The 22,338-nt window shown below is 41.6% G+C and overlaps 1 protein-coding gene across 1 annotated transcript in view; it reads left to right on the forward strand.

The window, feature by feature from the left end:
* gli3 (GLI family zinc finger 3) overlaps positions 1–22,338 on the forward strand; it is a gene marked incomplete at its 3' end in the record, with an annotated part of 100,106 nt that overhangs the window by 50,079 nt on the left and 27,689 nt on the right. Inside the window, exon 4 of the mRNA XM_079260136.1 lies at positions 6,066–6,171. Coding sequence (XP_079116262.1) covers positions 6,066–6,171 — 106 coding nt within the window. The remainder of the gene's footprint in view (positions 1–6,065; positions 6,172–22,338) is intronic.

Here is a 22,338-nt window from a genome sequence, read left to right on the forward strand (position 1 = left end):
TTTGAAAATCAGAATCATCAGAAAAGGTTTTATGAAGACTGTAAAATCTATTCAAAAAACAAACTAAGAAAACAAAACACACTAAACTTTCCCTTTTTTGTAAAAGAGTTAATATAAAGGAACACATAAAGGAAGATGAAAACATGTTTTATGAATGAGTTTGGACTGAGTGGACAGTTTTTGCATGACAGCGATCAGCTGTTTCCTACAGCAACCTGGCCAAAATCCCCTTTTTGTTGTTGCCGTAGTCTACAATTAACCAAATTCAATATTTTAAAGGGTTAAAGGTACTATAGAAAACTAAAAAGCAAACATTAAATCAGTCAATAATAAGGGAAAAACAACTGTAAAAAATATAACTATTTATTTATTGGGACTATGTCAGGAGAAAGAAAGAAGAAATAATGAAAAAAAAAAGAATTATGCATAAAATTGCATTTTCTGCACGAAGAAGCAACAAGCCCTGCACACTCTTAACACTTTCAAACATGCAACAAACAGTACTGAACATCCTTCACACACCGTGCAGAGTTGCGACGTAAACCGCGGGCCTCGCTGCAGACATGCTTGAGCAGTGAGATCATGAGCGCGGAGAGAGGTGGCATAATGAAATCTGGCAGTCACAGCCCCGGCACAAGCTTCATATGTTCCACATTAGCAATTCACAAACCTCTGGAGCAGGCCCCGGCAGCTCTTTTCTCACTCCGCCTTAGTCACTTATGACAATCTGTCAGTGGCTCTTTGTGCTCTCGCAGTGGAGCATCGATGGGAAGTGCAGTGTTTATGGAAGAGAGTTTCGGCCTTGGCTGCATGTGACACACTGTTAGAGCAGAGTCACTGAACCCTCACCACAGGAGAGGAGGAGCCCAGGTTCAGCCATCGAGACTATAAACTATAAAGTGCTGACTTGACAACAAAAGGAGAGGAAGAGAAATTGTTTGTATTATCAAAACCCTAATCAGAATCACAAGTGACAGCTTAAATTCTCTGCAAGTATCACATCACACATACTCTAAAGCACAACGAAGATCCTCTTTGGCAAAACTCCTATCATGAAAAGAGATGAACAAATAACGACTTTGCAAAGGATGTGCTTAAGGCTTTATCCTCCCCCTTCTTTTGAAATAATTCAAGCGTCCAATAAAGGACAAGCCAATTACTATCCTCTCTGTAATGAAGGGGAAGCTGGCTTTTGGTCCTGGATATGGTGAGCTTGTATTGAATTAAAATTAATGAGCCCGGTCAAAGTTTGCTTCTAATTGCCCTTTCATTAAGACCCATTTGTTATCATGTCTTAATAGCTCCCATCCCTTCACGTAACAACTGGGAAAAAACCAGTGAAAAAGAAAAGATGAGGGCAGCTCAAAAAGTTCTATTGATGTCCATTGTTTTTATTTCCCTAAATTCTCAGGACTTGATTGGCTGAGATGACTTTAGAATTGGCCTGTGGTGGTTTTCCACTTGCAGCCGGAACAGACCATCAGGATTATGCTTTCTTCAGGAATGCATCAGTTGGTGCGGTGTGTGGCCGCACTGGGAAGGTAAAAACTATGACGCGTGCGTGTCTTCTGGCCTCCTGCTTGCTTGCAGCTGTATTCTGTTTTAGAGGACGAGAATACCCTTAAATATCCAGAAGAACAGGGGCAATTTAGTTCTGGAGTAAACAGCAAGGAGTCCCAATAGGAAACACTGGAGATGGATTGCAGGATAGAGGCTCTCCTACACTTTCCTTTGCTTGCCGTTCTTTGTGACTGTATACATTCCCTCTGGTGACACAAAGCTGTTTGCCTTGCTAATGGAGAGCTGCTCTTGTGTAAAAGAGGTGGCAGGCTCTATTTAGATAGGGCTCTGGTAAGGTAAACTTCTGAGTTGGATTTAAATAAACCTCAGTGGAACAGTGCTGTGCGGCTAAGTCATTCGCTACAGCAAAGGGAGGGTGGGAGGGAGGGAGGAGGTGATGAAGGAGTAAAAAAAAATAGTCCAGCCTATGCACAGCGCTGTGCTGAGTGAGTACCTCCAGAGACATAAACAAAAAGGGGGTCTGGGTATTGCAAAGAGGAGTGATGGATATGGGATTGAAGTTGTATGTTGAAGGGATGAACGAGAGGAGCCTTTAAAATGATCTCACGGTTTGTAATCTCGGTAGTCGTCCTCAATCCCCAAAGATGACAGAGGTTAGTGTAAGGTTCCTACGATGTGGGCAGGGATGGGTTAGATTAGAAAGCATGAATTTTTTATTCACATTGAGCCTGTACACTACACGTAGACCCCTTGTAAACCTGAAGGCTCATTTCCGAGTCTGACAGGCAAGGGCCGAATGCCCAGGAGCGGAGCTGTGGAGAGTAAACAGATCAGATTCCACCCTTGTCTAGCACCAACCCATCCCTACATCCCAGCATCCCGTCATCCCTCCCTCCCTCAACAGCTCTGGAATCTGCAAACCTGAGCTGAGCCAAGAAACAGAGTCATCAGGAGAAAACTATCAAACAGACGCAGTCAGATGCTTGCCAGAGCTGCATGGAGGAAGCTTTTACCATTTATCTGTTATTTCGAGCCCAGGATAAAAACTCTGCCGTGGTTTGTAGGAGTTTGCCTAAGTTTTTATTTTCACTTGTTACATGCTCCAGCTCTGCTGTGAAGGATATTTCAAATGATAAACGATAACCTAAGTTGCATGAGGTTATCATGGTGCTAAATGTTACACATTACGGTGCAACACAGAAGGGATCTCATGACACAAAAATTTCTAACTTGATAGTGATACTGATGATGGAGCTAAATTTTTTTTTTTTTTTTCAACACCGCGGTGGTAAAAAAAAAAAAAAGAAGAACTTTTTAAAATAAATAAATCAGTCAGAACACTACAAAAATAATGTCACAACCCATAGAATGAATAAAATCAATAAATGTAAGAGACGACATTAACAATGGAAAAAAAAATGTATTATTTCAAAACTTTAATTGGCTTGTGCAGCTATAATCTCCTCAGACTGCTCAGTGGCAACGTTTACATGAGTATTAATTCCAAATAAAAGTTAAATCCAATTTAAAGAGATGAAAAATAACCGTGTAAACAAATAACTCTATATGACAATTCGGAATTAACCTGAATTCCAAAGTTAGTGGCTTGTTTATTCCCATTTGAAATCCAAAATTATTAATTCTTCTATTATGTAAACGTTAATTTCACGATAAGTTAATTACAGTCATTCTGCTCATACTCGTTACCTTATCCAGGCCTAATGACGCACATACTCTATGCGATCTTCTGCCTCTCGTCTCCGGTACTTTATCTTCCTCATCCTCCTCACCTGCTGAAAAAAATAAAGTAGTATGCTCATGTCAAGTTGGTGCTTTAAAATTATACCCAAATTTAAAGCGAATATGGTCCTTATGTGGTTTTTAACATTGTATCTAAACAGGTGAACCCTTCCGAACCCTGCCGATCTAAAGCTGAATTAAGTAAAGGCAAATAAATACTTGTTTTCCATGTAAACCTCAGTTCAGAATTACTATTTCCATGTAAACTCAAAGGAGAATAAATTAAAATAAAAATTTTAATATTCAGAATAATTAATTCTAAATTAAAAAACATCATGCAACCATAGCCATTGTAGTTAAAAAAAAAAAACCCAAAAAACTAAATTAAAAGAAATTTCCACCACTACTTTATAAACATTTGTTCTTTTTCTTTGCATGGTCAACATCTAACCAAAAAGTGTTTTTAGTTCATAATTTGCAGACTCCTGAGGAAAAAGTTCACACAATACATCAGACAGGAACCTGGCCCAGTAAAATGTTATCAGTGGCAGTTCTGTTTAGGTTGTGTGTCTGTTGATTTGGAGCCTGTATTTCCATTGTTGCTGCCAGGGTGGGGTAGCATTTGTGGTTGTTTACATCTAGCCGTTGGTCTCCTTCTCTCAGTCTCAGCTTGAGATTGTAAGAGATATGGTTGTCAGATATGAACGACTGAGTTGTGTAAGCCTGGCAGCATGGTTGTATCCCTGTAGCCATGGATGCTAGGCGTGACCTTTGACTTTATTTGTGAAGTTGATGATTTTGAGCCACAAAACCTTCCTCGTTTTGCCCATCACAGCAGTGGAAAATAAGGGCGCGTTGCATTTAATTCATAGTGATGGTTTGGCGTGCTTTGAACTAATCCTAGTCCACTTGCATGAATAATACAGTTCCTTTTGGAGTCGTGTCAATGCGTAACTCCGGCAATGCATTGCTTCAAAGTCCAAACAGCAATCTTCCTTTTCAGATGTTCTACCAAAACAGGCTTAGAAGAAGCTGCTTTTTACCGCTCCTGTGTTGAAAGTAAAAGTCTTAACTAGACATCTTTATGAGCCAATATATATATATATATATATATATATATATATATATATATATATATATACACACACATAAATATATATATTTATATGTATACATATACATATACATATACTACACATATATATATACGTATATATATATAAAGTTGTGACATACTTTCCCATTGGATTTAACAAGAAAGTGACTGTGAGTGATTGTATCTGAAGAAATCTGATATTGCGACAATCTTCTCTATGTGCAAAAGCAAATATTAAAAGATTTTATCTCATAATTTGTTGCAGGAGTTAATAAGTATCATTGTCTGTGGTTTTGGCTCATAAAGATGCCATAAGATGTGGCTACTACAACATATCAAATTCCAGTTCTTAGAAATCACAAAGGGGAAACACTTAAACACACCAAAAAGCTAAACTTCACAAATGTCCAGGGTTTGAATCCCCCCACTGGTAAGCGTTTATGCAAGTGTTGTTTTTTGCTCAGACCTTGTTAGTTAGTGCTTGGGGCATTTTTTTCCGGTTCTTATTATTTTAATGACTTACAATAACAAACAACGCCAACCAAACTATCGTAAGTGTTCTGGTCGAAGCTGGCACTAATCATCTCACTGAATGAATGGCTGATGAGGTAAGCAGACCTGGATCAACACCTGCTGTGCTGCCCAGAGATGCAGCTGTTATTTGTCACGGCCCGACACTTGTAGAGCCGTTTGGCACCCCGCTGTTTGGCCATCTGCCCTCTTGGCTCATATGTTTACAAGCTTAAAGCAATGTAAAAACACATAGCTAGCAGCCTTGGACTTGCTGTGTGAAGTCATGCAGATGTTGACACATGCTTTGCCTAAGGCTGGTGAGACAACTTGGCAACTTAGAATAAGAAAACTGCAATAAAGTGACACGTGTTTTGGTAAGATGTGAATAAAGATGTGATTCATTTCTGTGTAATTCTGATTTTTCTTTACGTACATTCCAGTTTAATAACTTAGGAAGCACTGATGCAGAACTCCCACTCACGGTTTGCTTGTTTCAACTGGTCCAGAAGGGGATGCATGGCTCCAGCATATAATTCCAGATTTAGTTTTTCAAGTTTATAGCATGGAGTGCAGTTAATGTTAGACGAAGAGTGCACGCAAATGTGAATTCGGTCTGGTGGCAGTGCAACAGTTTCAATTTCAGGGGTAAAAATAGAGAAAAGCTTGGAAGCACATATTATGCAAATGTTGTAATGTTTTATCTTGAGGGGGGAAAAAAAAAGAAGCAAAAAAAAAGAAGCTTCTGGATCGTCTCTGGCAGTTGTGACAAAACACTCAAATGAAAAAGGATGTTTTTGTTCTCTTTTCGTACGTTCCATTGGTTTTACTTAAATGTTCTTTGTACAAAACCACATTATGCTTGGCACAGCGAGAAATGTGTCGTTTGGCTGCTTTTCTTTTGGTTATTTGTCGCTGTTCATTTTGACTTCTATCAGCTTTGAAACATCTACAAAGACTTCCTCAGCAAACATTTTGGAGCAGTGCAGCTTTTAGCGCTCTCTTAGCTTAATCGGCTCTCATTTGGGTGGGTCTGCTGAAAGATAACCATCAACTACTGCCTTTCATTATGGCTGTTGTGTAGATTAGCAAAGGATGGAGTGAATGCATGTGAAAAAATACAGGAAAAACCCAGAGGTCCTACAAAGTGTAAAAAAAAGTATCTCATGTGTCTTCTCTTGTTTTTTGTTCTACACAGCTACTCCACAGTTCTTCCCCGCCTTCCATCCTCCTGTGCCAATAGACGACAGACATACCCAGGGACGTTACATCTATGAGCCCTCCCCCATGCCCCCTCTTCATGTGTAAGTCTCTCAAACTGGTCACACACACTCAAACACAGCCTTGCAACTAGAATATTGCTGATCACAACTGCATTAGGTGATACAAATCAAGCCCCCCCCCACCCTGAAAACATCCTTCCACCCGTGGGCGTGGAGGATCCTCCTCATGGGTGTTGGGCGCCTCTCTTTTGCCTTTCAGGATCAAAGGCCACGGCCTTGTATGTGCGCAACATGATCCACATGTCAGAGACACGCAAATGAACATGTGTCAGAGACATGAAAATGAGAGCAAGTCGAGGGGAGCCTGGGAGCGCGCAATTCTCATAAGAGCAGTGATCAAGCCCTGTCAAGAGGAGGAAGCGGTGCCTCTGCTGACATTTACCCGTCTCTGACAGACACAGATGCACCTAACCGCCGTGCCGCATGCAATCACACACATGTTCGTTCTATCAGCTATGAAGTAAAGTGAAAACATGTTGTCATTTCTCATTAGAAGCGTTAGTTTAAGCAGTGTAACTCTTAATGTGAGATGTATCCCTGGAGTGCTTCTGGCGGTGCTGGCTGGGTCAGCGGAGAACTTCAAAAGCGCCCTCATCGCACTCTTCCTCAGCCTCTGTCGTTCTTTCTTCCTCTTTCCCCCTCCCTTTGTCATTTGTATTCTTTGCATCCAAACAGCGAGCACCTAGAGGAGACACTTCATTGTCCTTTCACCGCTTGTTTCCTACCGGCAGACACGAAGGAAGTGATCACCACGCGACGAGGACAAATTGGATGGGGCAGCTACTTGGGCCGCATTATGTTTGATATTCTTCATCATTATCAACTCCCCCCTTCTCCTCCTCCAGGAGTCATATCTCTCCATTGCTGATGTGCCACTAAGCGTAATGAATTTTTTATGCCGCCCTCACCCTTTCCCTCCTTACCACCACCACCACTAGTACTACCACCCCTCCACCTCCGGCACCTCTCGCCTGCTGCTCAGAGGAAGAAAAGGAGGAAATAAAAAAGAAAAAGGGAGGTGATTGATGCCCCGTGTCACTGCAAACAAAATGGCAAATATAATTTAGCATTTAGCTTATGCGGAGATAATGGGGCGAACACGCTCAGCCAACGTAGGCTTAAGCAAACAGCCGGGCTTGTTATCCATCAGGAGCGCTTTGGCAGAATGTGGAGCACAGGTTGGGGTGGGGGACAATGATGCCGAGGCAAGGAATTGAATTAAGGAGAAGTTATGTTGCACCGGTGTCTTCCGTCACTCTGTCCGGACAGGAGTTATCTGCACGCTTGGTTTGCTGTCACTGAGACATGGCTGTGCGCTTCCACACTACTTAAGACCTATTTATCCAAGCCGCTGAGCATAGAGCTGTTTAATATGATGTGCTATGTTCAGGGAAACTATTTGTCATTATTATAAGACATCTGTTGCCATACTTAAACCAACTCTGTGAGCTCAGTGTCAAACTGTCTGCGACGCATGTGCACAGGAAGGCATCAATAATACCCACTTGATTAAAAAGCAGCACTGAATTCCTCAGTGAGAAGAAGCCCCCTCATGACATTTTGTATTACGGCGAACCACCTGATGGCAAATTGGAGTTAATTACACAGGCAGGTTTCCTGTAAGTTCTTGCTGTGGCTGAACTTTACGAGCCTGAAAATACAACTGAAGAGCAAGTCTCTGCCAGGTCGTAAGCGATGCGTTCTGCTCTGTAATGTTGCGTGCAGCCAGCCAAGCAAACAGAGGCAGTCAACATATAGCTGTCGCTTCAGGGAAATGGGGGACAGCAGGCAGCTTATGGAGAAATATTGAATTGTTTTAAGACAAGTTCTCCTCCGTGTGCAGAATTAATCGTTATTAGCCGTCTCAAAGATATGCCTAAGTACACAGGGACTATTATTGCAGTACTTCCCCATGCAACCTCTCATTACGGCCTGTAATTACAGTTGGGTTGGCCCTGCGGCAGTTCCATCAATCCAGCCAGCTTCCCCCGCTGTGCACACAAGCCAGCCACCACCGGGCATCCGTGGCCGGAGAAAAAAAGAACACCGCGAACGCCCAGCAGCTTGTTTCCTTTCCCTAACAACGACACATCCACCATCCGTACGCGGCAAATGAGCGGAATCATATGCTATTACAGTGAAGGACCTAATTGAAACATGTTTATTTATGACCCTCGTTTTCAGGCAACGAGCGGGCGTTAGCAGCGCTGCTAACGGGCTCTAGCAATATGAGGCGGCGGAATTAAATTAAAAGCTCATAAAATGAAATATGCTCTGTATTAGCTGTTTGACACTTAATTTGCCTTCAAATGAGCTGAGGAAATCACAAATTAACTGTCCTTTGTTTTTTTTTTCCCCCTGCTTTACCTCACCTCCTATATTAGCCAAGGGAGAGTGCAATTACAGACAGAGGCTAATCGTTTAGTTTATGAATTCTTGTGGTGAAGTTACCAATGTGCCATTCAATATTAAAGCCCCGGGGTCAGGGGGGGAGGGGAGGGGGGGGGGGGGGGGGGGGGGGGGGGGGGGGGGGGGGGGAGTCCTGTGCCGTGTTGAGATACTTACATATTCATATGAAAGAACGGCACTTAACAGTTTCAACAGCTTCAGATAATCTCAGCAACAACCTTCCAGCTTTCCAAGCAATTTAGTTTAAACCAAGCTTTAATGTGTGCACTGATCCAGGACCAGCTAGAGTCTCTCCTGCCCTTAAGTCTGCACTTTCCCCTCTGTTTTCTCTCCGTTCTGGAAACAGCTATCCTCCAACCTTAAAAAAAAAAGAGAGAACGAGTCCCAAAGAAGATGCTTCCTGCTTATATAAACACATTGATCAATGAAGAGCAGCCTCTCTACGGGAGTTCTGGTCCCCTCTGCCTAAGCTATTGTTCAAGACTGGCTTAATGGGAGTTTTGGGGGGAAGAGAGTAGAAACCTCTCCTTTCAATCCGGCTTTATTGCCCAACCACGGTACACAGCAAAACAAAACAGGCCTCTTATGCAGCTCAACGCCGGCTCTCGGTCACCCGGAGACCACTCAGAACAAACAGAGGTATTTGTCACAAGTCAATTATCGGCTGCAGAGTTTATTCTGTAGTCCCGGGCCCTCGTGCTGTGAATGGGGCCACTAACGCAGCAAAACATTCTTATGGTTTAAGCAATTGACTTGCAATCTTTTGATCACTTACCGTATGTGAATTTAATAAAGAGTTAAGGCAAACTTAGTCAGTTCAAGAGTCTGTAAAGTTTCCTATTAGCCTCTGTTTGGAGCTTTTACTTCATGACTTCTGATGATGTAAACTTAAGTTTGACACAAATGCATTAGTTTACTTTGCCTGAGAGTGAGGTGTAGGACTGTCAGAATCATACCTGCTCTGAAGTTTTTTTTAACATGAATCTTAAAAAAAGATGTATTTTCGGTCTGTTAGAAGCACAGGTTGGGGCTTCAAGGCTTCACAATCCATGTGCCTGGGCCATGTGGTTATTTTATTCAGGAGTTTGTTTGTTCAGCTGCAGGCCTGGCCTGACTGGAAGGTATTCTGGATGTACTGTGGGAAGAGCTAATGCCCGTTTCCATCATCACAGTACCAGTTCAGCTCAGAAACAATGAACTAAGGAGGGGTTAGGCTGTTGCTTGAGATGCTTTGTTTGCTTTAATGAGCGCTGCATGGCTTCAACTAGCTGAATCACCTTGTTACCCTTTAATTTCTGCTTTATTCTGGGTCAACATTGGAGATTCTCCCCCTCGCTGTCCTCACCAGCGGTGTTTTCTTTTAAGTTGTGTGCCGACTTCTTCTGTTATTTACATAAACTATTGTCAGAGTGCCCAATCTCCTGCATGGAGGAACGGCGTGTTGCTTAGCATAAAGACCACGGTCTTATCTCAACACCTCCTTCCAGATGGGACGAGGCCGAGCATTGCTGTGCTCACACATGCACACACACACACACAAGTGTAGGCATGCACACATACTGGAAAACAATAGAGAGAAAGAGGGAGCTGGTGTGCCTATTATTACTGCTGGAGGGGAAATGTTTTGTAATGTGTATTTTCATCACTCGCTATTTATTGTTGGCCACATTTTATCATCTATGTTTTCAGTCCCTAACCTCAAACCAGAACTTTTTTCAGTGTATGTATATATATATATATATATATATATATATATATATATATATATATATATATATATATATATATATATATATATATATGTCTATATATATATATATATATATATATATATATATATATATATATATATATATATATATATATATATATATATATATACACTCACACATATATATTTATATGTATATATATATATATACATACATATATATATATATATATATATGTGTGTGTGTGTGTGTGTATGTATGTATATATGTATAGATATAAACATGTAAATGTGTGTTTGTGTGTATATTTCATGTTCTGAAAAAGCAAAAAAAAAAAAATATATATTTTAATATTGTCATTTAAATAATGTCTAGACAAATGCAGAATGCAAAGTAAAGTAATAAATTACACTAAAAATCAATGATTGTCCCCTAATCGCCTCTGATAATCTCTGTCCTTATAGGACTGCTGTCACCAAAAGCAGGGGCAGAAAGATGAAGGCCGCTTTTTCATCTTACTCGCTAACTGTCCAAAACCCATTCGGTGTGACTTCATAGGTCACCCCTTTATAGTGCAGTCACTGCCTTCCCTCCCTCCTTCTTTAATACTTTCTCTATGGAGTAAGTCAGGGGGACAGGCGGTCACGCCGTCGCTGGCTTCATGATTAATGGTGTTTATATTTGACAGAAGGCTCCTTTATTTATCTGCATTGCAGTTTCACTGATACTATCAGTCACCTGAATGAAAAATATTCAGTCATACCAATTCTGCAGTATAATTGAGTAGAGTCACTTCCTTTCAGTTTTTCCTCCCCCCTCCTTGCTCTTCTCTCCCTCTCTATCTGGCAGCCTTATCATCGCCACAGTAATTTTCGCACAGCGTTGTTTGATATGGAGAGGCTGACTTTAGCCGTATTTGACATAAAGCCTCTTCAATTTTCACAGGAGGAAAAAAAAAAGGGAAAGAAAGAAAGTTATGCACCACTCTGTAGGGGAAAGTATCTCTACCCCCTCAACTTCTCTCCCCCCCCCCTTTTTTTTTCTGAGGCAATTTCAGGATTTAGAGAGAAAGGAGATAAATGCCTAAGCAGAAATATGGGCAGATTGAAGTTACAGTATATCTGTTTCTTTGTAATACACCAGTTTCAAAACCTAAATGGGCAGCGTAGTCTTTTTTTTTCTTTTCTTTTTTCTCTTCAAACCTGTGCACAGAACCGTGATATTTTAAGGCACCTGTGTATTTTGAGAATGATGGATCCACCAGGTTGGACGAAAAAAGGGAGGGGGGGAAAAAAAACGAGTTTGGCACGGAAGAGATTTGACGAGGCCTGTAAAGGTTTTAAGGTTGAGTCATTACCTGTGGAGATCTGTTAAGACTTGTTCCAAAACTGCACTTAACCGGATAGGATTACCCACGTTTCGGCTGATCCGGCTCCTGTGCACGCTCGTATATCTGTCTACTTATTAAACATCACATTAGTTTTTATAGGTAATTTTATCCCATCTAAATGGCAAATTATGTATTAAAAGGCATACAGTATGAGTAGGCTGCGAAGAAATAATCATATTATTTACTGTCTGATCCCTTACATAACATTTTATTTATGTAGATCAGTTCCTGCCTGTTTATTCATTCAATTTCTTATTCATTGTAATTTCTTCAGTGTGAGACCTGGGTGGAATTTAATTTAGGCGTCCATTAAAAGTAGCTTTGAAAAAGGTACATTTCTGATAAAAGAGGAGCACATTAATCTCCAATGCAAGGCCTGCGAATTTGCACATGTAACACATTAGTGGATTTGATTTTCTTTACATAAGTCGTTTGCCCCCTCTTCATGTTTGAGATCTCAATTTGTAGCTCTCCCAAGGAGCACAATGGAAAACCAGGTCTGAGGGGAAGAGATAACAGGCAGGTGCCAACAGCTCTGCACTAATGCTCATGCGTGTGTGTGTGTGTGTGTGTGTGTTTAGGTGTGAAATTTTTTTTTTTGTTGTTTAGCGTCACCTTTTGGGCTGTTGTTAATTCTTATTCTTTCATTTTACTCGTGTTTATCGAAATAAATCAGAGAAAGTTTTGACATTTGATTATTTACAACTTGCAAAAATATTATTCAGTTGAAACGCAAACATAAATAAAATGTGCATCTCAAACAAGTCTTATTATTTCTAGTGTGAAATAATCTGCAAATAAACGTTTCAAGTCTTTTCACTTTGAAATGTTTACAATCAGATATGGAAAAAAAAATGCCACTCGGCATGATAATTCAATGCATTTTCTTTTATCTTTATAAAAATGTGTAAATTATTTTAAAAAGCAGTTTGTGATTGACGCCATCAGCTAATTGGTTAGCTTTCTAATCTCCTCTGTTGCAAATCTCAGTTACACCAGCTACCCTTAAATAATATTTAATCTGTGTGATATATTTAGCATCGGTAAGTTATTTGATGGGTGTGTCAGACTGTCAGTTTTATGAGCTTCTTAATTGGCTTTGTAAAAGACCCTCCTCTCATTGGTGAGGACCTATTAGAGCGCAGCAGTCACTGTCAAGTCATGAGCCAACTCTGACAGCGCTCCACCTCACATTCGCTCCTCAGCCTCAGGGCTGCAGCTCTAAAAGAGCCTCCCGCTTGAAGAAGCTGCCACTTAAATGTACTTTTCTTCAATAAGAGGAATGAATGATTTTTAGAAAGGCTGCTCCTCACCTAATGCAGAATAATCAATTTTAACAGTCAGTTTTCAGTTTTTTTTTACTCAGCCTGTGCCCTCAAGACGTCATGCTGTAGCCCTGTAGAAATGTGGAATTTCCATTACTCTGATCTCTGGGCTCCAGACCCTGCGATCCCACTCTGGGGGCCAGTTATAGCGAGTAACGAGACCAAGGGAACAGGGTCATAAATCCTCTCCAACTCTCCTCATTTTCCATCCTCTCCTTCCCGTCCCACCCTTCCTTTCCTCCCTCTCTCCTTCGCTTCCATCTCTCCTACTCGAACCTAAGTAAATGATTGAAAGGGACAGAACAATGTTAAATATCACCATGTTTTTAGCGTGGCTAAGGTTTGTACTAATGTGAGAGGAAGTTTGCTGCCTCTCTTGTTGTTCTTGCTGATGTTTCTCTCCTACTTTTTATTCCTCTTCTTAATCACATGAAAAATAACTTCTTTTGCACTCTCCTTACCAGTGAAAATTACTTCGACTTATTTCCTTCAGCGGTTCATTATCTGACTGATCAGGTGTGGCGTCCATTACATCTGATAACACAATACAGATTATTTTCATCTAATGATGTTGTTTGAACCATAGTGGGCCATAAAGAAAAAAGAAGCACCCATGCTCTTTTTCACTCCCATGATACCTTGGCTTTCTCAGAGGGCATCAGCTTGTGAAGTGTTTTCCATTGCGCGTGTCCGGTGGGAGCTGCACAAATATGCAGAGTCATGCACGCAGCTGCAGGGTGAATGCACTTGTAAGAATGCAACAGGGGTTTTTCTTGTATGCCCATCACTTCTTCAGCTTTCTATGGCAGTGACTTTACTAAATTAGAAATAAAAGTTTGATTTTTGTGGACTGAACAAGACTCGGAGCCAAAATAAGAAAAGATTAATGCTAGCCAAAGCTCGCTCATTTGGAATCACCTCCCGTAGATGTTTTTTTTTTTTTTTTTTTTTTTGTAGCAGCTTTGTGAAGCATCCTCCTTTGGGTTTGTCCAAAATTTCCACAGGTCTGTGTTTAAGCCTCCCAAAGCTTCATCAAGCTTGAGAATGGCACCACCACGCATTCAGCCCCTTCATGATTAAATATCAAGGAACTCCGCTTGACGTTTTATTAGCCCAACAAGATGGATGAAATGGCCAGAATAAAGTAGGCTGTGTCTGTTCACTTTCCCACCGCTGCTTGCCTTTCTTCTGTCCAGCTTTTCTCTCCTTCCTCTCCTCAGTAAGAAAAAGTACGTGTTAGGGAAATGTGATGGATTTCATCTCCAAAAAGGAGATTTTTAGAGCTGAGAAAGCAACATGCATTTTGGTGTCTTGTACCTGATGCTCCCATTCTGTTCTCCCTGTGTCTCAGCCCCTCCTCTTCCTCACGACCCCCTTTATTTTTTTCTGTTGTTCTTCCTCAGATCTCTGTTTGAAGGATTAACCATCTCCAGCAGCGTGTCTCTGCTGTCTTGTAGCGCTGTGTATTGTTTGTGATTTGCTCAAGCCCATCGGTGCGGCTGCTCATTTCGGCGGCCCAGTGTGATGCAGTGAATTGAGGGGTATCGTGCGGTGCCGCTGCAGCAGCCCTCTTGGCCACACTCATTCTCCTTGCCTCCCCTCACCTGCATGCTGCACCTTCACACTCGGACATGCGTGCTCATTACCTGACTTGTTGGGTTGTGAAGGCGATGGGGTGTGGAACCAGAGCCCTGTTTGGCTGCAGGCGTCAGCTGAATGTTTGTGTTAAAGGCATCGGGGCCATCGAGACGATGCTCGAGAGGAAAAAGAAAGACAGACGTGCTTCCTCCCTGTTTTCAGAAGTTTAACACGTTAACACTCAGGAGCCTCCTTCTGCCTTCTCTATAGCCTGAGGCATGCTAGAGGAACTCAAAACACTCACTGCTAGCTAATTCCACCTGTGTGTACTCTGCTGCTTGAAAAAACCCCCCCAAAAAAACCAAGCAATCAAGTGCATATTTGCAGTGAACCGAGATGAAGGTGAAATGTTCCATTCAAAGTGACTACCGTATTTGTAAAAGGCAAAATTAAGCATGGGAGAAGACCAAAAAGGAACTGAAAAAAGTCTTCTTTTTTATTTTTTTTTTCCGCTCTCATGTTTGTTCCCTGACTCCATCCCCCTTGAAATTACAGGAAAAAAGACCGGCTCAGTTTGTGCAATTCCGCTTTCATGTTTTCTTTTTCTCGCTACATACTCGGTTGATTCGTTTTGGTAGACATTCTTATCTCGATGGCTTAAATTACATTTATTTGCTGTGTGGAAAAATGGTTTTCAAAACAGCCTGTAAGAATGGGGAAAAAAAATAAAAAACCCCGCTGCGTGGCAAAGCCAAACATAAACTTTGAATGCAACAATTTGGAACCAAAGCAAGTGAGAAGATGGGATTCTGTCTTTTCTGATAAAGTATAATCCCCTGACTTTGTAGACATGGAGTCTTGATTTAAAATAAGACGCATTTCTCACATGTGACCCAGCTTGAGGAGGTTTGTGACTCTTTTTGAGTTCACAGATGCAGCAGTTGCAAATAGAGCCTTTGACACCTGAACCGGTTTATTATGACTTAAGCCTGTCACAGTCACTGACTCCTGTTGATAAATGCATGTTATCAATCCAGCGGCATAAAAGCGATACGTGCCCACTGGGATGTTCTGTACATTGTTCAGGCTGGAAGAGTGTGCATGCGTGTTACTGCTGCTGCTCATATGTAGACAATCTCAGTGTGACTGAAACACACTGGAAGGAGGGGGTGGTGGGGGGGGGGGGGGGGGCTGAAGAAGAATGCTGGGTACTCAACTGGACAGTGTGTAAGTGCGTGTGTGTGTGTGTGTGTGTGAGCTGATTCTGCAGTGTACGGGAATGTCTGGCACGCCTCCAGAGGTATCCCACCGAGAGGGAATCCTGCTTGATGTGACCATGAATAGAAAACCTTTCCCACCCCCTGGACCCACCCAGGCCTTTGATGTCAGGGGGGGGGGTCACACAGAGACCTCACAGCTCTGAGGGGGAGCATAGTTACCCTGAACGCCTGGCAACCTCAGCATACTCTGCCAGCTTCACGACCTGTGGTGCCCATCCTCAAAGCAGAGACTGCTGCTGTTCTGCAGATGTCATTGAGTTTGTTGTCTCCATCTATATAACTAGAAAGTTTTTTTTTTTTTAAAAGTGTGTTTTTAATTAATTTTTATTTTAAATGTAGTTATTGTGCATTGTAGAGTCATGAAAGAGTGATCTTAAGTGTAAAACTGAAGTGGCTTTCATGCACCTGCATGCAGCAGCTACAGGTACTGTTCTACTGCATACGGGGCCAACAAGAACTGGGACTGTCAGCATGGATGGTATGAGTTTCCTCCTGCAGTGCTGGCTGAAAAACCTGAAGCAAGTCAAAAATGTTTTCCTTTCTCTTATACCAAACAGAGTTATGGTATCATACAGGGAATAAAATACTTTAAGCACAGTTATTTGACCAAACATCCCGCAGTTTTGTTGTTAGATCACTCGATCAGTTAGATGTGAGATTCAAGCCAGTTTGCTGAAGGTTGAAATAAATCAAGAAACTTCAGAGACTTTTGTTTTATTTGATACTTTTAAAAGACCTTTTTATACAGTGGTCTTGCCGTAACAGCACCAAAAAAAAAAAAAAAGCGAAACATCTTTGTTGTGGTGTTGTTGTTTGCCTTTGGTAATTTACAGAGACACTATAGAGGTGAGTTAGCGCAGCATGTCTGTATACCTGTACACGGCAAGTAAACACAACTCCAACCAGAAGCAACATGATCCTTATTCAGACCAGTTGGGTTTTCCATATTTGCACATCACTTTCAACCATTCCTTCCTCTTCTTTAATTTCACACAGGGCTCTGATACATCAAGAATGTTGATCTATTAACAATAAAAATGTGATTATTTTATTTTATTTTTTTACACATCTGTGCCCCCAAGGTGTCACTTTGCAGAAGCGTAGGAATGCACTGAACCTGTCAGTGGACACAAACTTTATCTGCTGCTAGGTGTGTATGCATGAAAGCTAAAAAAGTGAGTAAAAGTGAGTGAGTTTATGTTGCTATTAGCTTTGTCACATGACAGTCAAGCAATAGATGCTTTCAAAATCTCTGTCAGTGGCTCAGTAAGTTAACTTAATGAAGACTTTCCCACTGAATCATCAAGAACCTAGAATGTGTCTACCTTCCTCTGAGTGTCTCAGTCTCTGTCTTGACTGTCTTCTCTTTTTCCTTGTCTCAGTTCCCTTTCCTCTCTCCTTGGGTCTCAGCTGGCTCTGTTCCTTTGGCCCTTTGATCTCAGTGAAAAGGTTTGGAGCTTTAAAGTGCTTCTGTTTCCGCTGTCAGGAGCCCCTCTCTTCCTCCTCTCTGGTTTAGGCTTTCAGAGCAGTGGCAGCAGCGTTGTGCTGTGTTGCTGGGTGGGTTAGGGGGTTGGGAGTGGATTTGGGGGGGATGTGGGTCTCTATGAGGTGGTGAGATTGAGGTGAGGTTGGAGGGGGATGGTGGGCGTGTGATGTTGTCAGCTTCGGTCAGGAGAGGACCTGACATCTGACTGATCCCAGTTCCCTCCAAAAGAAAAAAAAAGGAGAACCCAGTTCCCACCTCATTCAGCCCCTTGTGGCCAAAGGTGCAACATGTGTGCGCTATGTCTTCTGTACATCTCTTTTGATCTTCTGTTACAAAATGTAACCCAACTAAATGGCTCCTGCAGAAGTTTGTTACACCAAGTACAAATATCCACTGAAGTATTCTTTTACATTGTTCTTAAATGAGAAAACAGTAAACCATAGAGGCCACTTTCAGGCTGTTCGTCTCAGCACTCTGGGCTGTAGTCAGTAATTCTGTTTTACTGTATTACAGGGAACATGCAATATTGACAAACAAACAGCCGGACCTAAAAATACATTTGACAATACATTCAGGTGTCTGAAATGACTACAAATAAAAAAAACTCCAATATATGACAGACCTGGAACAAGGGCTGGGAGAAAATTAATTTGAATAAGCATAAGTTTTTTTCATTGTCTTTAATAAGAAACAAGCACAAATAACAAAAGTATTATTGTAGCCAAATTTAGCTTTTTACCAATAAAACGAATAAAGTTCAAATTATTTTACCTTCTAGGACTAGTTCATTTAACAGAATCTGCATTCGGCAATGCAAACAGTTGTAGAAAATATGCAATGAAAAGGAAATATGTTTTTTTATAAGTTGTAGAAAATATGTGGTTTTTGAATCAGATTAAAAAACACCAATTAGAACATGGATATTTATCTAGAAAAGCTATGCCACTATGGAATGACCTAAACTATGAAATCTGTGATTAATTAACTTTGCAGGAATGCTGATATTTCAAAGTTCAAAGTTCCTTTTTTGGTGTATCCTAGTGAAACACTGGAGCACATTCATTAAATGGATGGCTGGATGATGGATGGATGGATGGATGGATGGATGGATGGATGGATGGGTGGGTGGGTGGGTGGATGGATGGATGGATGGATGGATGGATGGATGGATGGTTGGATGGATGGATGGGTGGATGGGTGGGTGGGTGGATGGATGGATGGTTGGATGGATGGATGGTTGGATGGATGGATGGATGGGTGGATGGATGGATGGATGGTTGGATGGATGGATGGTTGGATGGATGGATGGATGGATGGTTGGGTGGATGGATGGATGGATGGGTGGGTGGGTGGATGGATGGATGGATGGATGGATGGATGGATGGATGGGTGGTTGGTTGGTTGGTTGGTTGGATGGATGGATGGATGGATGGGTGGTTGGTTGGTTGGTTGGTTGGATGGATGGATGGATGGTTGGATGGATGGATGGATAAAAAACACGCTGGACAGGAGACACCCCCATATAAACACCACCCACTAAAGTTAGCCTTTAAAAACCTAAAACAGATAAATAAAAGTCATGGAGCTGATCATGTGACTGAGGACAATGTTTTTTTAGTACTGTAGTTCTCTTGTTAATGTCATGTTGAACTCCAGATTCATAAAATCTTCTGCTTGAAATGTGCTGTTTGTATAAAAAGTAGTACCTTTATGTGCCACAGGTTGCTGTTGCTCTCTTATGTCTTTCATTTGTTTTGGAATATGGACGTTGCTGCAGCTGCTCCACCAACAGAATGCTACAACATTGCAACTGTCCAACAACCAGCATGGGTTATGCAGGGCTTTGGTCCTCAGTGGGAAGCAGAAACGCAGCAGGAGGTGATAAGCCAAAAACCAACCTGGCTGGATCAATTGCGATACCCTGTAATTAGTGATGGGTGGTCCAGATTTGGCTCCCTTAGAAGAAGAATGCCTCTCAAATAGCTCTTCGTTTAGTATCACTGGGATCTTATTTAAGCCTAATCTAGATTCATGCTTTTGATTTTTTTTTCTCTAGTGTTTTCCCTGTGTTTTTATGTTTTTTTTATTGAAAAAATACAGCCACTATTGTTCAAAAATGTTTATCAACCTCGCCAAATTTAATGGTCTCTGTATCTGGCCTGTACCAGAACATCTCCGGTCTTTGGAGTATTTTCCTCCCTCCCTTCTTTCATAAAATGGTATGATTTTAATCTGTCCTTGCATGTGATTGGCCATGTAGCGTGTCCATCAAGATCAAGCCCTGCCCCGGCCTCATAGTTAAGTAAGCTTGTTACATACTCCACAAGAAGCTCGTAGTCCGCTGCGGGCTGCGATGTCTGCTTTTATGTGCAATGAACTTGGCTATTTCATATTTAACGAGAAATTTCGTCTGCCGCAGGACGAGTTTTGCATCTGTGTGTTTTAATGCCACATGTTGTAGACATGTGCTCAAAGATGCGGAAGCGGCAAGTGTCCGCTTCATGTTCTTCCGTGTTAACCACGGCCACCTCAAATGTCCAATCAATCACACGATTCTTCTTGGAGCCACACACAAAAAAAACTTCTGCTAGCTTGATGTTTCCAGAACTGTCTTCACTTACGTCTGCGAGAACAAAATGATGTCATTTCTTCTGGGGCCTCGAGAACAAGAAAAAAGTTCTCGCTTCTTGTGGAGTATGTAACAAACTTTACATACTCCACATGAAGCAAAGGTGAACAGGAGCAGATGAAGAGTCTCCTCATGAGAGTCAGATTGTTTTGTTAGCGACAAAACTTTAGTGCAAGAACAACCTATCCAGTAATTACAAGCCATGTGTGTTACGTTTTTATACCATTTTGTGTTTTATTTGTTGGCTACTTATTTAATCATCCAGCATATTTAAAAGCGGATGGATTTGTATTATTTACAGTAACCTGTAAAATGTGAAAAAAGGTGTCTAACTAGCTTTAGCACTGGCAAGTTAGCAAGCTAACAATGTACAGATATCTTTGCAGATTTATCATTTGAGATCATTGATAATCCGAGAGTTGTAGGAAAATGTAGGAAATTTTATAGCTTTGAGTCATATGTTAATGTCTTTTTAAACTTTATGTCTTCTTATTTCTTTATTTTAGCCTGGTCTGTGCTATGACTGAAAATATGATTGTAACCTTATTGGATTAGGACAACAGTTTCCTGTTTTCTCCTACGTAGGAAACATCAAAATGTATCATCACATTTTATGCGCAACCATTTCATGCTTGTGCTAAAAGTATTTTTCAAAGGGCAGTTTCTTTTTTAGCAGCCCGCTGTGTCAATACCAGCAGGTCTAACTTCTGCACCACAATGATACCTTCTGTATATAAGTGAAGTCATCCACCTCCACCACAACTCTGCTGTTTTTGCAGCTTTCTTACAAAAAGTTATTAGTGTTGATACAAGCTCGTTCCAAACAAAGCTCCAAGGCCTGTTTATATAAACACACACCCCTACATGTAACCTCAAAATCTTTTGGGGGCATAGTTACATTTGGCAAGTGTAGAATCGTGATGTGAAATAAGACGACAGTTTTAAAATCCACAGACCGCCCAGTATAAACATGCAATGCCTGAAAAGAGGTGCTGGCTGGTTTAAGCAAGGCCACGTGAAAGGAAATGGCTTCCATATGTGGGACTCTCAAGCTTTCCCTGTACCCTGTTTAAAGGATGTCTTCTTTGAGGGTTAATAGGAATTGTAAAGCTATGAAGTGAAGTAGAAGGGTGAAGTTTTCTCTCTGTGGGAGCAAAAAAAAAGCCTGAAAAGCCTGCAGTGAAGCTTTGATGTAAATCTCAAATCAGGTGTATCTAAAACGCTACTTCACCGGCACACATCGACTTGCACATTCACACGGGGTGAGCATTCCTGCACACACCCTGCTCATTGTCAGATTACTTCCTTTTGTCATGCTGATTAATGCACACTGGCAGATGCTGGGATGATCATGGCCCCGCAGAAAGGAGCTGAACACAGAGGAGCAAGCCAGTGTCCTCCATTTTCTTCCAGAGACACGCCACACTCCCCCGAACTATCCATCTCTCCGCTGTCCTCCTCAAATCCCCTCACACCTGGCTCTGCACCCCCTGAGACATCTTTGTTCTCCCTTTCTTGTCCAACTCTTTTTCTCTTATAATTCTTCTCTCCCCTCTCCTCAACTGATAGCTTGTATCTTCACACACACCTTTCCTTTCACTCCCAAACAAAAGTGTGTTCTCTCTCGTCAATCTTTTTTTCTTCCATTTCACCTCTCAGCCATTCCGTCATCATCGCCATCCAGCAAATCAACATATGCTTCCTTTGTTTGTTTGTTTTCTGGCCACGTTTTTCGCCTGCCTTCCTCTCTCAGTGCTCAAAGCCTACCAGCATGACTCTTGGAACTGCTTACAGATAAGGTCAGGTTAGGGTGACAGGTTAATCGTGGTAGCCAGCAATTACAGGAAATATTTCATTTCAGTTTCTCCTCTGCAGTGAGTGATAAAGCAGGTTTTTTTTTTTTTTTTTTTGCATTTTCCTCTCAAGTGCATGCTCCTGTGTGCTTGTGTGTACGTGTGCGCGATGAAGGCTTCAGCCCTGTGACAACAGAGCCAGCATCAGTTGGCAGCTGTGTTGTGATGTTGTGATCTGTGTAAATGAGGTTTGCGAATGGTGGCGCGAGTGCATATGACTTATCGTAAATACACTCTTGTCACACACATACACACCTGTTTAGAAACCACCCTCACCGTGACCTGATAGGGTGCCGATGAGAAACGAAATGAATCCTGAGCCTTTTTGACTGCTGACGTGCAGAAGTACACTGACTGACTGGAGGTTAAAAGAAAAAAAAAAAAAGATTCCAGGAGTTGAAAGGTTTAAGTGTGATCACAGCTAGGTTTCCCATCATGGACTGCGCATGTTTCGGCATCTGGATGCACGTTGTCGCACACCTGAAACCCAGTGATAGTCGTTTAAATGGTCCTGCAGCCCCTTCTG

This window comes from Telmatherina bonti (assembly GCF_933228915.1).
Source record: "Telmatherina bonti genome assembly, chromosome: 20".
NCBI classification, from domain to species: Eukaryota; Metazoa; Chordata; class Actinopteri; order Atheriniformes; family Telmatherinidae; genus Telmatherina; species Telmatherina bonti.